The 16,191-nt window shown below is 41.9% G+C and overlaps 1 protein-coding gene across 2 annotated transcripts in view; it reads right to left on the reverse strand.

Annotated features, from left to right (window-relative positions):
* TBC1D9 (TBC1 domain family member 9) overlaps nt 1-16,191 on the reverse strand; it is a 53,628-nt gene that overhangs the window by 27,056 nt on the left and 10,381 nt on the right. For both annotated transcript variants that reach the window (XM_077934052.1, XM_028745061.2), the window contains exons 2-4: nt 6,932-7,042; nt 3,013-3,131; nt 1,069-1,297 (exon numbers count right to left, since the gene is read on the reverse strand). In XM_077934052.1, coding sequence (XP_077790178.1) covers nt 1,069-1,297; nt 3,013-3,131; nt 6,932-7,042 — 459 coding nt within the window. The remainder of the gene's footprint in view (nt 1-1,068; nt 1,298-3,012; nt 3,132-6,931; nt 7,043-16,191) is intronic.

Genomic DNA, 16,191 nt, shown 5'->3' on the forward strand with positions numbered 1-16,191 from the left:
ATATGTGCTTATGTTCTCATATCAGCCAGCTGTCCCTACACACAATGTACACTAGAATGAAACCTCCTTCTAATCAGTCCAGAGTGTTGCAATAGGAAAAACAAATATGAGACATACAATAAATTAGTACTAGGGCTCCATGCAGTAACTTAATCCACTATAGGCAAAAACACCACAACACACTATAGGACAGGAATGGGGAACCTGAGGCCCTCCAGGTGTGTATGGACTCCCAACTCCCATCATCCCTGACCACTGGGCATGCTGTCTGTGGCTGGGAATTTTGAATCGAACAACATGTTAAGTCCACAGGTTCCCCACTGCTGTGAATCTCATGATGGATTCAGGAAGTAAGAATGTCTGTAATTATCCTGGCAGTAGGATGTTGATGAGCCGATAGCTCGTCAGGCAAGGTGCCATTAATCAGATAGCTCTGCAGTATAAAGCTGTAAACATCTTATAGAGAGTGACCACACAAATGGTGAAGGTTCTGTGAATGTGTGTGTGCCTGAGTTATCACCAACTGCCCCGAGGCAGAAACTAAAATTGCTTATGAACAAACTCAATTGTATATGATTTAGCTCTTTTGTCCGTAATCACTGCTTATATATTGCTTCCACTCCTTGACAAATACATCACCCACTGTCTGTTTCTTAAACCTGAGCAATGAAAACTCATTCAAATAAGGATTAAGCACAGCCACTTCAGACCATCAGGCCATTTTCCCCTCTGCTCGACATCCATGAGGATGTGACTGCAGGCTTTCTTCAACATGGTCAGCTTTTGGAAGGGACACTTTGCCCCCTCGCCATACTTCTTGGGCATCATATATTGCCACCGTAACACCAAGCCTAAAGCCAGAATGTTCCACGTCTCCACATAAGTGACACTTAAAATGAATGGGCAACTCTAACTAGAAGGATAAAACATAGTTTAGTGGTCCATGTGCTATCGCCAGTTCCTGTACTACATCAAGTCCACAAACAATGACTATGTGTATCGTTCTAAACCACCAACTTCAAAACACACACACAAAGATTAATAGAAACCGAAGTCTCTCATTCATACCTTCCCGTCCCATGAGGAAGGAATAAAAGCAGAGGTGGTTAATGCTGAGATACATCCAGCCCTGACGAGGCACCTTCCCTTTCCAGTAACTGCAGGAGTAGTAATTCACCAGCTTCTCTTCCTCCGGCATCCCAAACAGTTTGTGGAATTTCACTATGGCTTCCTTAAATTTTTCAGTGTCGTCATCCTCCTTGATACCATTAATTTTGTTAAATTCTGCAATGATGCCCTAAAGCAGAAGATCAGACAGGACAGTTTGGCTTCCCCAAAAAATATATGTGTGCTATGGAGTTCAAAATTCCAGCATTTAAAAAAAGAAAAGGTTTGGGGAGAGGAAGAGAACACATTTTCAGTACGCAACCCAACCGGCATACTGCAAAGACGTGGGGCTGTAGTCAAATTAGCAGAATGACAAGATGAGTCTGCATCAGGGTTGGGGAATCCATAGCCGTTCAGATATTGTTGGGTTGGAAATCCATCCCCAGCCAGCATGGCTAATGGTCAAGGATAATGAGAGCAGAAGTTAGAGGTGGATTTAGGAAAGCATGACCAGTTTTCCTGCAATGGGCGCTGAGCCGAGAGGATACTACAACAATGGTGTAAAACAGTAAGCAAGAGGTGGGGGGCACTGAATTTTGGCATTGCACAGGGTGCTGCTGAAATTTGAAAGCCCAAAGTCTGCCACTGCTGTAGTCCAGCAATTTCTGCAAGGCCACACCCCTGGTCCGTATGTTCCATTGCAGTCTTTCTGGCTGTTGTTGGACTACACCTCTCATCAGGCCAGTGGTGAGGGGTGATGGCAGTCCAAGAAAGTCTGGGGGCCCAAGGTTGGGAAAGGCTGTTCTATTGCCTTCAGAAACCACAGGATGCACATAAATCACACTAACAATTTCCAGAGGAGCTTTTAAAAAAAAGGGAGAGCCTTACAAAGTTTACAGAGAAGCATAATATTGCTTACTTTAACTCGCCTGTGGAAACAACTGGCTATTAAGAAGAAAAAGGATAACAACAAGAAGATTGAAAGATGGGACTGGTGAACACTAAAAGCAGCAGAAATATGAGATGACTGGACCCTTACTGAACTCGAAGCATGGGAACCCCCAACAAAAATATATCATTTGGCAAAATATTTGGACTTTATGATATGTATTGGTATAATTTGGAATAATTAATGTGATGTGATTGGATTGTTAAATGGAAAACTTAATAAAAAATATTTTTTTAAAAAAACCATTTCCAGAGGAGTGGCCATGCTAGTTTGTTGCAACAAAAACAATACCTCTGGTGGCATATTAAAGACAAACAAAAGCTTTTGTCATTTCAACTGTGTTGCCGTGTTATCAATTTTAGCCTTTAAGGTATCACAAGACTCTTTGCTATTCTAAGTTACCAAAGCAACAAAGAGGAGAGTGCTGCAAGACAAAACCTTAATTGTTAAATCTAACCTACACAGGGCATCTCAAGAGATTAGATCTTGGCCATATGGATTTCCCAAACTACCAAACAAACTAGTTATTCTCTGCTAAGAAAGGACCTGGCCTTACTCCCTCTCAAACAATAGCATCCCAAGCCACATGGTAAACCTGTTTTGGTAAACTGATTGCAAAAGATTAAAAAGAAAAAAAGAGTGATGTGTTGATGGGGAGGTGTTCTGCTGTTACAAGATAAAAATTCTGAAATTCCACGTGGCTAGCATAAGTCGATCGCTAAAGCTGAAGATAGTTATGTGATCTCACCCTTATCTATGCAACTTGATAATACCAATGTGTCTGTTTACACTGATGCCTGTTTCCTTAAACTAGATAATGAAGCTGACTGGAATCTGCGCTTACCAAAACAGAGAAGTACACAAACCAGCAAATCAAGTATAAAGGACAAGCTTGTATAATAGTTTTTTCCTGGTCATGAAGATAATTAACTGTGCTGACAATATATATACACTACCTGTATTTTTCCTTTGACAAATGTGTTTATGTCATTTTCATTCTCAAAGATCGAAAGAGTTTGTAGTAAATTCTGTTCAAGCCATTCCCAGTGCTCAGTTATTTCTTTCCTTGAACAACCTAAGACAAGAACAGGATAAATTGCTAGATTATGTCTGGAATTTGACCATCATAAAGCAAAAATAAATAAATATATTTATGGATAGGTATGCAACAGTATGTTTATTGGATAACCAAACCAAACCAAAACAAACCCAACAGAGAATACTGTGCATTTTAAAGCAAACCAGTACAGAAGAGTAATTTAATTCAACAGAACACCACGGCCCACTTCAGTTGTAACAAGAAGCCATGGTATCCTGCCATATGAACATGACATAGTTCTTAGGGCAGCGGGTAGCACTGTGGTCTAAACCACTGAGCCTCTTGGGTTTGCTGATCAGAATGTCAGCAGTTTGAATCCCTGCAACGGGGTAAGCTCCCATTGCTCTGCCCCAGCTCCTGCCGACCTAGCAGTTTGAAAGCATACCAGTGCAAGTAGATAAATAAGTACCGCTGGGGCGGGAAGGTAAATGGCATTTCCATGCGCTCTGGCTTCTGTCACATCACAACCCCATATTCGCCTTTGACTGGACTTAACCGTCCATTCCCTCCCCTCCTTAGCATGCCTTGCTAAGTTTTCACTTCCCATCTTAAACAAAACACGGTTCCTCATGAGGTCTGAACTTTAGGGTGTGTAGTTTGCCTATACTTTCCAAACAAGGCAGGAAATGAAACCATAGTGTGATCCTGGCTTGTTCTTACTACTCATAGTTTAAAACAAACCAGAGTTATATGAACTTGGATAACATGGGAAACTGTGGTTTGTTTGAAACAGGAAATGAAAGCTTGTGAGTTTCCTTCCAGGGGCATGAAGTGTAGGAGAGATGAGAGCGGCATTCAGGGGCCAAATGATCTTAACAACTGGGCCTGCATGATCTGTGGACTGAATAGACTTTACTAGACTGGCAGTTTTCTGCAAACTAATTTTTCTGCTTATCCTTGAGCCCTTGGTTTTCTCCTAGAATGGTAATGGTAATTTAGAGTCACTTCTAAATGGCATTATAAAAGTTAGAACATTATTGCTGAAGTAACTTGGCAGCACTGTCTCTTCCCCCTGACCCAAAAGTAGAAACAAGGACAGACCTCTAAGCTCTCTCTTCTAGTTTTGGAAATAATTGCCCTGCAAATACGTTCTGTAAATAGGGTACAATTCAATCAGATACATTTAAGCGTGTACCTCACTTAGTCTTGCATTTAAGTACTTGCCTGCTAGGTTTGGCAGACAATGAATTTCATGCAGGTGAGTGCTCCATCCTTAATTTAAACCCAGCATAGAAACCATGGAGCATGTCAGAAAACATAATCCCCATCCTCTATGTCCAAGTTAAAATACAGTGTACTGCTAGGGGAGGGAGAAAGCTCATAGTCCATCCTCTGCTAGCCCCCCAAAGGCTAAAATAATTTGTGGACTTACTAGGAAGGTGGGCTTAACTCCCTCCTATTATAATCAATGGGATTTAAGTGATTCATGTCAACAGAATTATGCCCATAGATTACACTGAACTCCTGAATGAATAGAAGTTATACAGTACATATTATATAAATCACTCAAGAGCTTGCTCCAACAGTGCCAGGAAGGCATAGGTATGTGGAAATCAATTATTTCCTAGCCACAAAATTAGAAAGCTAACACAGTAGTGAAATGATTTCCTGGGAATTGCAAGCATAAGCTTATCTCCAGCCCAGCTCGGCTGATGAGGAATGAGATCATTCTCTGCAGCTTCCAGGGAGGCCTGGCATTTCTGCTCTGCCTTTTCAACACAAATCATTTCTGAGAGCCTACATAATTTAAACAGCGGCAGCAAAGGCCCATATGTGATCATCATGTTGGGCTTTGCTTGCAATTACTGCATGAAATTGTATTGTTATAACTCCGGATGTGGCTTTAAAGGCCGAGTTATTCTTTCCATGGCTTTTTACACACCTACAAAAGAGCCATAACACAACGTATAGGTAATGCACTTAAAATCGCCAGAGAGATGCAAAATGATGATGTCTTGCCTCCTGTGGAGCAATAAAACGCAGAGTTACCATGCCATTACCATCACAGTATCTGTAGTCATCGTCTGAATTATTTTTTATATATGGATTATTAAAGCTGAGGTTACTATTCACTATTTCTAAATATGGATACAACTGCCGTCACACTTCAAAACTTTTTGTTGTTGCTGTTGTTGTTCCTGCTTGCTATTCTCAGGAATTTTATTTATTCTGAAACAGGAATGTATTTATTTTTTTCAAAAAAAGAAAAATACTAATATTTCTCAGCTTTGTTCCCCTCTTTCCACTAGCAATTCTGTTATGGGAAAGACAATTAGGGCACTCAAATATATTTTCATAAAAGGAATGTAAGAGATACATTATTTAATGAAAAGTGTGGCCCACCTGTACCTGCACACAGGGAGGCATAGGAAGGGGGGCGGTGGGAGCAGTCGGCCCCAGGTGTCATCCCTGAGGGGGGGTGTGACAAAACCCCCCTGGGTGGATCGCTGCCCTGCCCTCCGGGCACTGATTACCACACCAATGGCCCCCAATAGGTGCTGATTGCCATGCTGATCGCCCCCAATGGGCGCTGATCGTTACATAAAACTGCAACAATGTCAAAATAGCTAATACTAGCCAGAGTTTATTACCCTTGTCATAGTCAATGCTTACAAGGAAAGGGAGCAAAAAATTCCACATAAGAGAGGAAATGTGGGAACAGTATCTGTACACAGCTTGGTATCCTGTTCTTAAGTGTCTTAAGAGTTTGACAGTATTACATCTACAATAGACCACAGCCATTGCTCAATATAAACTCACTAGATTACAACAGGCTACAATGCAACACAATGGGTTGGATCCAGACTCAACCGTGCTTTGAGTACACTTATACAAATCAATGGGGTTTAGTCACGACTAATTTGTACCCACTGCTTTCAATTTGTCTAATCTAAGCATGAGTAAATCTGGATAAAATCCAGTAACAGCAATGTCATATTATAGACAAAAGTTTGATGGGGTTAATTGCCCGGTCTGATAGTTACAGAAGATTAAATGGGAAATAACTTTTTAGCATTTCAGAGACTGGATCTCATAAATGACCTGCTACTCAAGTTCGATGTCATCACACAGTATAGTGGTACCTCAGGTTACAGACGCTTCAGGTTACAGACTCCGCTAACCCAGTATCTCGGGTTAAGAACTTTGCTTCAGGATGAGAACAGAAATTGTGCAGCGGCGGCACGGTGGCAGCAGGAGGCCCCATTAGCTAAAGTGGTACCTCAGGTTCAGAACAGTTTCAGGTTAAGAACGGACCTCCAGAACGAATAAAGTTCTTAACCCGAGGTACCACTGTACAGGCAACCCCCTCATTTACATGTCTTCCACCCACAGAAGACGTTTATATGGGTCACTGCAAAATAAATAAATAAATTGGTCTTCCTTCCTGGAAAGGATGGAAGGCGCGCCATTCAGGGCTCCGATCAAGAGAAGGCTTGGGACAGGCCAGGTAGCGGCCCTTAGCGACTTCCAGGCAACAGCCCCAGCGGCACACATGAAACTCTCTCTTCTCTCTCTCTCTCTCTCTCTCTCTCTCTTTCTTTCTTTCTTTCTTTCTTTCTTTCTTTCTTTCTCTCTCTCTCTCCTCCCTGCGGACCCTCCCTATTAAAGTAGGGTGCTCCCCACTTTATGTCATTTCACTTATTCATATGGTGGCCCCATGTAAGTGAGGGGATGCCTGTCATCATAACAGTATGCAATTCAGTACTCCTATGAGCTACATGGAACATCCAGTCCTCTAAGAAACTGGTAATTTTAGCCACTGTTAAAATACTTACCACAGGCAATAGTCCAATATATCATAGAGTCCGGAGCCTGGTAAAGAATTCGATATGGCGCTACCCTTGCACTTGAATCCAGCACAACATCAAGAGTTCCCACAAGAAGACCTAGAGTGGGGAAAGGAATTCAGTGGTGAACAGTACTGCTGGATACATGAACTTAACAGTACATTCCAGCCCAGATTTTAAAAAACCCCAAACAGATAAGAAATATATATTTAATATCTGAGAGCCTGAAGATACAGTGACTAGATTGTCGGCCTTAGATTGGGTGATGTGAAACTAAAGTGCTAATCTGAGCAATTTAAAAGAGACAAAATTAAAAAGAGAATCAGCATGAAAGGCAAGTTTATATAGGTAACCAGGTCACTGACTGAATGAACTCTTCTCCTAGTGCTTAAACAAGTGCTTAACAGCAGTGGTAGCTAACTTACTTCTTCTACTCACAATTCTTTAGATCCACCCTACTGACTAAAATGAGTTCTTCTAGAACTTTACTGCTTGGCTCTTTGTTTGACCTGTCACAATTTTACCCAGTCATCACAAAACCTTTCGGGCCATGCACAATCTGAACGGTTAACTAGTCACAGGTCATTCCTCAGCCTTCTCATTTGGGAGATAGCCATGCCTCGCCACATCCTGGTTCACATTTGGGATTTTCCTTATAGCTCAAAATAATGTTTTTAAAGACCGCCACCAACACAGAGACATAGCCACATTCCAGTTACTACAGAGTGCAAACCAGCATTAGAAATTTCTCCACGTAATTAAAATGAAACATTTAGTAGGCACTCGGTTGATCTCTCTCCTCTGGAAATGCATCTGTTCATAGTCCTTTGACCAGGAGTAAGTAATCTCTCCACTCCTCTATTCATACCCATTAGCCCTCTACCCTCCTTTTGTTTTTAGTCTCAGTCAATAAGAGGGAGGTGTAGCCTGTGCGGCGTTAACATATTGAACTACACTCTGTTCGTATAAGAGCACAGTGTAATAAATAATTGAGCATAATTTGAGACATTGACCTTGCTTGTCCCTTCTTCAGCCTTTGTTGTGCATGAAGAAAATGCTTCAGTGAGCGCTTTCCCAAACATTTTCTTGTCAAGCTGTAAATGTATTCAAGAACCAGCTCTTCCTCTGATGCATATTCTCTGCAGAGCAATCGGCATCAGAGGCAGCCTTAGCACAGTTGGGCACAGGACGAGGGAGGGATGTTTCAACTCAGGACTGTCTGAGACCTTTGCAATGTGCCTTTGTAGACATCGTCCTGGGAGAGGGAGAGGAAGGAGTAGCAGGTGCAGCAGCTATCTGACACCCCATAGCAAGGAATACCATTTTAGGGGGTGAAACTTAATTATTGCAAATTTCTTCCATGAGAGGTTCTTAAAAATGTGGGTTTCTTTTGGTGTGAGAAATTCAAATCTGGTTCTGTTTCAAGGCCTCCACCACCTATTTCCAGAACCCTGCTTTACTTGGATAATACAAAAATCTTTTACATCCCCTACATATTTCATCCCCCCCCCCAAGTGATGCCTGGTTAACCTTTATGAATGAAACATACCTTACCATGAAATATGTCCGATTACATGGATCTAACACATGTAAACGTACGACATCCGAGATTTAATATACTAGGTTCAACTGGAAATACACAATTTACTCCAAACACTACTTTATTGGTGCTTAGGTAAACACATTTAAAGTTTTGAAAACCATATCACATGCAGTTGCATGCTAGGAAGAGTCAGGTTTTTCTATTTGTCAAATGGCACCACTGCAAGGCATCACAGTTACCATGGAATTCTTGGCATAGGGCAGTGCATACCTCACAGTGGAACTGATGAAAGTTCAAAACTGAATGAGATTTTTAAAACAGCATTATTTCATGATTTGAGTACAATAGTTTGCAAACTTTCTAATTTTGAGGAAAACAGGTTGTGGATCACAGGAGTTTGATATTCCCTAATTATTTGTCGCTTTTAGACTGATTGAAGAACTATTCAGCTACATATATTGCTACATTCAAGAGTTAAATCCAATCATACACAGTACTGTATCATGCTTCCTGGAAAAGTGGTCATACTTGCCACCATAATGTGTCAGCTTTGGAGTCAAGTCTCTGTCAGAGACCCGCTGATAATTCATAGGAGGTCAGTAGAACCAACAAGAGCAACAACAAAATCCACAATGGTTTATGTTGTGGTTCTTATGACTTTTACTCAAGTGAGGTCCCTATTTCTTTCAACCAAGGCTACTGTAGCTTGGCAAACCAAAAGCACATGTACAGTTATGTGCTAGTGATGCATAGATCCCTTTGCAGCCCAATGGGGATATGGGGTCACATCACCTTGAGAGACACTAAACCTCAAAAGTCATATTACCATTCTAAAGACTACAGGCTTGCTGCAGTTGCAACACGGCTCAATATTTAGATGTTCATATGTTGCATAACAGATTAGCAGAGGGACAGAAATATGTTGTTGTTGTTGTTATTCAGATAAGCGTGCCCCCGCTACAAAGAAAAAATTCTAGAAATTCAAGGAAATGCTTTTAATAAAATACTGTATAGAATAGCCATAATAAATCTAAATATGCCTGATGCATGCTAAGATGCAAATGTGGGACATTTGCCCACATTTGGTGGGAATGGCCTCAGGTTAAAAAAAATGAAAAGATTACAGATAGTGCAAGGAGCAAGATATTTCTGGATATTTGATTCAGTTAAAACTTTGTGTTGTGCTATTGGGAGCAATAAAAGGTCAACTCAGGAAGGAACATATAGCATGAGTCATGCCAATATTAACTACAGCATATATGCTGCTGGCAAAAGCATGGGAAATAGATATGTTGTCATCTCCAGACCAATGGAAAGAGATGATATGGAGCTGTATGCTACAGAAAAAGATTACCACTGGTGGGAAACACTGGTGGGAAAGAAGAAATATAGCATCAGAGACTTTCCAGAACATGTGGACACTTAAAAAATAATAATTCAGAAGAGATATATTCCATTCCATTGAACTGCCTGAGATGGGAAGCAGGGTTCAGCTTTGCCAAAAGACCAACTCCATCAGCCACCACCTGCCCCTGAGTTACAATTTAGGAATTGGCACCCAAGTTTGCTTTTTCCTTCTTCCTTCCCTGTCCCTTACTTTTTGCGTGCTGTGTTTTTTAGATTGAAAGCTTGTGGGCAGGGGCTGTCTTGCTTTCATTTATTATATGTAAGCCACACTGGGAGTCTTTTTAGCTAAGGAGCAGGGAACAACAGACCGACCAACCAAGTAACTTAGCAACTACAGCCATACTGACCATTTGATGCAAGAACTGAGAAACTGAATAGGATGCAAGGATGAAAATGTGCATGCACTGTTTCTTTCTTATCTTAATGACTTGCAGACTTAATGATTCTTTTGAACTATCAGCCCCCCAACCCGCAACGAACACAATTTTTAAAAAAAGACTCCCATTGCAACAGTGATTCCACTAGAGAAGTGCTCCGAAGGCTAGGGACATTACAATTTCATGCAATAAGGTTAATCACAACTGGGAACTTCAATAATGAGGATGCAACTTTCAGCTTGTTGGTAATCTTCTCAAGTAACAGCTCTCCAAAGAGACAATGCTCAACACGTTGTAATTAGGTATGAACTGCATTGAATACTAGCCAAATTCCAAAAGTGAAGATTTCTTCATTAACAGCCTGATCTGCCACAGCAGAAACCCAACTGTTTCCTTTCACACTGAGAACGAAAGCAAGGCTTGGACTACAAATCTGCTAGACTTTAGGAAAAGCTATCAAGACTTGAGCCTTTAAATATTACATCATACTTCTTTCCCAAGTGACATTTTAACAATACTTAACAGAAACAACTGCTTTATCTCCCCCTGAGATAGGAATACTTCATGTCATGCAGACATTTACTCTTTAACCAGAGCCCTGGCATCCCCCAGCAGAGTAAATTACAAAATGGCAGCTAGGAGGCAGGAATAGAACAAGCAAGAAAATGGCAACCCAAGGGCAGACACAGCCATAATTACCAGCTGCATCCCATGAACCATAGTCACTAAATTTAATGGGCATTACTCACAAATCAGTGTGTATAAGATTGGAGTAGGCATTTTCAGGAGGCCAGACTTTTCTCCCAGTCCTATACATGTTTACTACTACCAACTAATGCATTTACCTTTACAGATTTAAACAAGGTAGTTAGTAGTTTATTACACATTCGTGTGATTTAGTTACTCAACCTGTTTTCTTTTCATTTATTACTGAAATAGTAGCAGGCATTTGCCCTCAGCTGCCACCAAGACTCTGGAGAATGAGAAAATCTGCCAGAAAGTCACACCCCCCCCGCCGAGCAATGGATTAAAAAGATCAGCTCTCTCAGTTTTTAACCTGTTTGTAGGTTTGTCAGGAATACATTTTTATTTTTTAAAGATACTTGATTAATACAGCTTGGCTTGAGTTTTTCCCTCTATACTCTAGAGGTAAAATTGTTCCCCAGCTGTCTCACTTAACTTTTGAAGAAAGAAAACGTCCGCAGCAGATCCATCCACTCCTCTCAGTGCTGGTTCCCCACCCCAAAATAGCAAAGAGTGAAAGCTATGAAGAGACTGAATACAGCTTTCTTTCACAAAAACTCCTGAAGCACAAAACTATTCCTTGTAAGCGAAATCTGAATCTGCAAAAAGCACTGTAAATTCTCACAAGTTCCATGCCATCATGCAATATGATCCCTATCAAAATACAACTAGAAATCATAGGAAATGTATAGTAAATTTTCCTTTCCGTCCCAAGAAAAAGGCCCATTTTACAGATGAGACTATCCCAGAGGTCATCAGTGAGTCAATGGGAGAGAGAGAACTCATGGCGTATGCAAAACAGAAAAATAAAATAAAAGGAGTGAGCTAAGACAAAGACTCTGTGTTCACATATGCAGGATAATTAATCCCCTTTTATAGCTTGGCCATCTGGAGGCTGAGAGAGAACAACAAAACCCAGTGCATCTCTTTCACTACTTAAAATGTCATTTAATAAGAAATATCAGTGGAAAACCTATTTGTGGACTGTACCACTTTTTAAAATGCTCTTCCATAAATAATAATTATCAATAATCAGAAGACAAATCCTTGCACATAGAAGCTAGTTTGTAGTGGGAGGAGGCTAGAACCATTATCTCCAGCATTTAGGGCAGGCTTTAAGTACATGGCGCCCAAGAGCCACATCTAGCCCCCAAGGCCCTTTTTAGCAGCCCCTGGCAATATTTGAAACCTGCCCCACCACCTCAGCTCTTGCTCTGCCTTCCCAAAGCCAGGTAAGCTATGCTTATTCTATCTGCCCTGTTTAGATACAAAACTGAAGGGGTCTATTATTTTGTTCAACAGAACACAGCACACAGGTGAGTGGATCTAGTTAAACTCAAAGTTCTGTGTTCCAGATGATTCCCCCCCCCCCCGCCCAGTTTGTATTAGGTAGCAAACTAGCCAGAGTGATACAGCTAAGGGAAAGGAGATTCATCTCTCATCTGCACATACATTCAGCTATAAAAAGGAGCACAATTTCCAACCCCACCTTTGTTTTCTATTTATTTTATGCTATATTTAGATCTCCCATCAGCCAAAGTCCTCTGGCCAGTTTTTATAGTCAGTAAAATGTACAGGTAAATACAATAATCCTGTATTGCTGTGCACTGCTGCTCTGTGCTGCTGTTTTGTTGTTGCTTTTTTGTTTCATTTTGTGATTTTTATTTTAATGTGGGGTTGTTGGTTTTTTTGTTTTTTTTTGGTGAATGGTAGACTTTAAGTACAAATGAACAACAAATAAAATCGCCCAAATACAAACACCATAAAATCTCAAACTAAAGCAAAAACATTACTAGAGTGACATTAAAAACACACTGGCATAAAATGGAATACAAAAGCCAACCTAAAAGAAAAAGAAAAAGAGAATGAAGTTGTGGGATGCAATTCTGCGTAAACGTTTAAGGAAGTAAGTCCCACTTAACAAGGTAGGCCTCATTCCTAAGCAAATATGAACAGAAATGACTCCACACACATTTAGGGAGTAGATTGCTTTTTGGTATAGGCAGGTAACTCCAACATAAGCACACAAAACAGAGACACGACACAACACAACACACAGAGCACTATGATACTCTGATTAAACCACACAGTTATATACACCTATTCTGTTTCCCTTTTACATGTACACATACAAATGAGACAATACTCTTCCTTTTTCTGTCTCCTTTCTCACACAGACCCACATCCCACCACTAACCAGTTTTATTGCTATACTGGTAAATTCCACTTTAGCTAGAGCAGTGCCTTTCCCTGATATCAGTACAACACGGGCGACACAAAATTTTAATAGTAAAGAAGCAAAGGAACAGATCACTGCTGAGCTGTGCTCACCATTGTGAGAGCTGAGGTGATGATGATGATGATGATGATGCTTCCCTAGCTGTTGTCATTGGCTGTGGACTGCCTGTGATGTCACACAGCACATGGCATCTGAGTGGATACATGAAGGTGAACCAAGGGGAAAACCAAGGCAAAAGTAGTTTTACTTCCCAAAGAGAACACAGTGGGAAATAGCTGTGGTGTTCAGCACTGGGTGGTCTCCTTCCACGCCAAGGCAAGCTAGCAGATGGAACAAACTACCGTAATCATTCAGCAGCAGCAGCAGCAGCAGCATGCTGTGGATCAATAAGGCGGCAAGTTTTTGTGGCTTGAAACCAGATGATATCCATAGCTAGAAGCTGTCTGCTGTCTGGTGATGGACCTAGCGGAAGCTGACAGATGTTGGTGGGTGGAAGCTGGTGGAGTTTGTATTTGGATGTTGGTGGATGCTGCAAGTCTGAAGCAGGCTGATATTTGTGGGTATAAACTGGCTGAAATTCACCTTTGGAAGCCCAACAGAAACTATGTGGCTATTTGTGGATAGAAGCTGGGGTGTATATTTGAATGAATGGAGAATGGCCGATTAATGAATGTGTCTGTGCAAATGTCAAGCTTTGAATGTGTTTGAAACAAATGGTGTGTGTCTGGGTAAATTCAGAGGTGGCATAGGTCACCCTCTGGATGCGGTGTGCCTGGGAATTACGCATTCAAGAGGCTGCTCTCCAGGTGAAGGGTGCATGCGTGAACGAGTCAACAGTCATGGGTGGAAGTTGGGCGGCTAGTGGAGATGCCTGGGTGATACTGCTGGATGGTAGCCATCCCTCTCACTGTGCCTTTCACGGTTGTCAGAAGCTGGCAAGCTTTTTCCATAGACCACTCGTGAAAGTAATGAAGAGAGCAGTAGGCCTTAAGCAACCCAGCTTCTATTTCTAAATAAATGGCTTTCTAAATACATCTAGACGGGACACGGGTGGCGCTGTGGGTTAAACCACAGAGCCTAGGGCTTGCTGATCAGAAGGTCGGTGGTTTGAAACCCCGCGACAGGGTGAGCTCCCGTAGCTCAGTCCCAGCTCCTGCCAACCTAGCAGTTCGAAAGCACCTCAAAGGGCAAGTAGATAAATAGGTACCGCTCTGGCGGGAAGGTATACGGCGTTTCCGTGTGCTGCTCTGGTTCGCCAGAAGCGGCTTAGTCATGCTGGCCACATGACCTGGAAGCTCCCTCGGCCAATAAAGCGAGATGAGCGCCGCAACCCCAGAGTCGTCCGCGACTGGACCTAATGGTCAGGGGTCCCTTTATTTTTAAATATATCTAGTGTTCGATACAGCCCCCCTCCACCACAAGACAGATAATAGAAAGCTGTGCAGATAGTTACCCAGCTGTTGCCATTGGGTACAGGCTCCCTGTCACAAATGGACGAAGTGGCTGAGGGGAAAGAGGCAGCTACTAGTGGAAACGAAGGAGGGGAGCAGGACCAGCAGAAGGAAGAGGTGGTGGCTGGGGGCTTGGGGTTGGGCATGCAGGGCTAGCTGGAGATGCAGAAGGGAAATCTGGGTTGACTCCCTCCTGTCTAACTGAGGTGCCAACATTTTGCTCTCTCAAGGCTCCTCTGTGTGTCTTGCGATGCCCACATAGGGGTAAAAGGAAATAAAATCATGACTGATTTTGTCACGAAGAATCCTCCAGCGCTAGTCACCTTATAAGGTTCCCTGGGGGTCGAAAAGCCTTTTTAGCTGAACTCTGCTGTGTTTGGCAAGGTGTTTCCCTCAGGGTCAACTGCTTCAAACTTTTAGAAGAGAGAGACTCTGTGCAATGTAGAGGCTCAGCACGCGAACTATGATGAGCCTCAGAGAACCTGAAAGTCCTGACAGATAGGTTTTCAAACACGAAAGCACAGAACAAAAAAAATGCATACCCAGCATTCTGAGATGGTCCTCTGAGTGCTTTGCACCATGTGGTCTGCAAGTGAGCCCCATGCACCTAATGCACTCATTTAGCATTCTGAGAATATCAGCTTTCATTGTAAAAAGTAATTTTCTAGCTTTTGTGGTTGCAATTTGATCTCGGTACATAATGGGGGTGGGGAGGGAATCTGATGTAATTCACTATATTTGATAAGCTGCCCACCCTGTCTTATAGGAACATGCTTAGTGAACATGTCCATTGATATAGGGCTTCGTGGAAAGGCAAAGCAATGTTGTGGTGAACTTGGCTATCTGCCCAGGAATGTAAAATCCCAGTGCATAAGATTTTTTAAAGTGCCTCAATCAGCCATAGGGGAGAGGAAGCCTGGGGGGCTAAGTACCCCATGCATTTAAAGCACAGTTCCCCTCACCTAAATAATCCTAGGAACTGTAGTTTACCTGACATACAATTCCCAGCACCCTTAAACTACAGTTCCCATGATTCTTTGCTGGGGGCATGTGCTTTAAATGTATGATGTGTACTCAACGAAAGCGAGTAATCATATCACTGGCTGAGCACATTTACTCATCAGGAAGCATGAGCTCAGCAAACTCTCTTATACTTGAATGATCCTCTATCAAAGAAGCAAAACATGCCAAGAAGCAGCTATGGGTGTTTCAAGATTTCAGGTTCCCAAGTGAGAATCGACAACCTGGAAGGAGACTGGGAAGTATCTCATATTGCATATGAAAATCATAAACAGTTATGTTGGTCCATTGGGGTAGATGTATAATTTATTGCTCGAATGGCATACGAAAGATGAACAAGTGAAATCTGTAATGACTGAATGGGCCAGGGATGTGGGGCACAATATCATGATTGTGGATTGGGAGAAATTGTGGAAAAAAGGAATAAAATTTACAGCTTGTAATGTATTAAGAGAAAATTTGATGAA

Source organism: Podarcis muralis, chromosome 9, assembly GCF_964188315.1.
Source record: "Podarcis muralis chromosome 9, rPodMur119.hap1.1, whole genome shotgun sequence".
NCBI lineage: Eukaryota > Metazoa > Chordata > Lepidosauria > Squamata > Lacertidae > Podarcis > Podarcis muralis.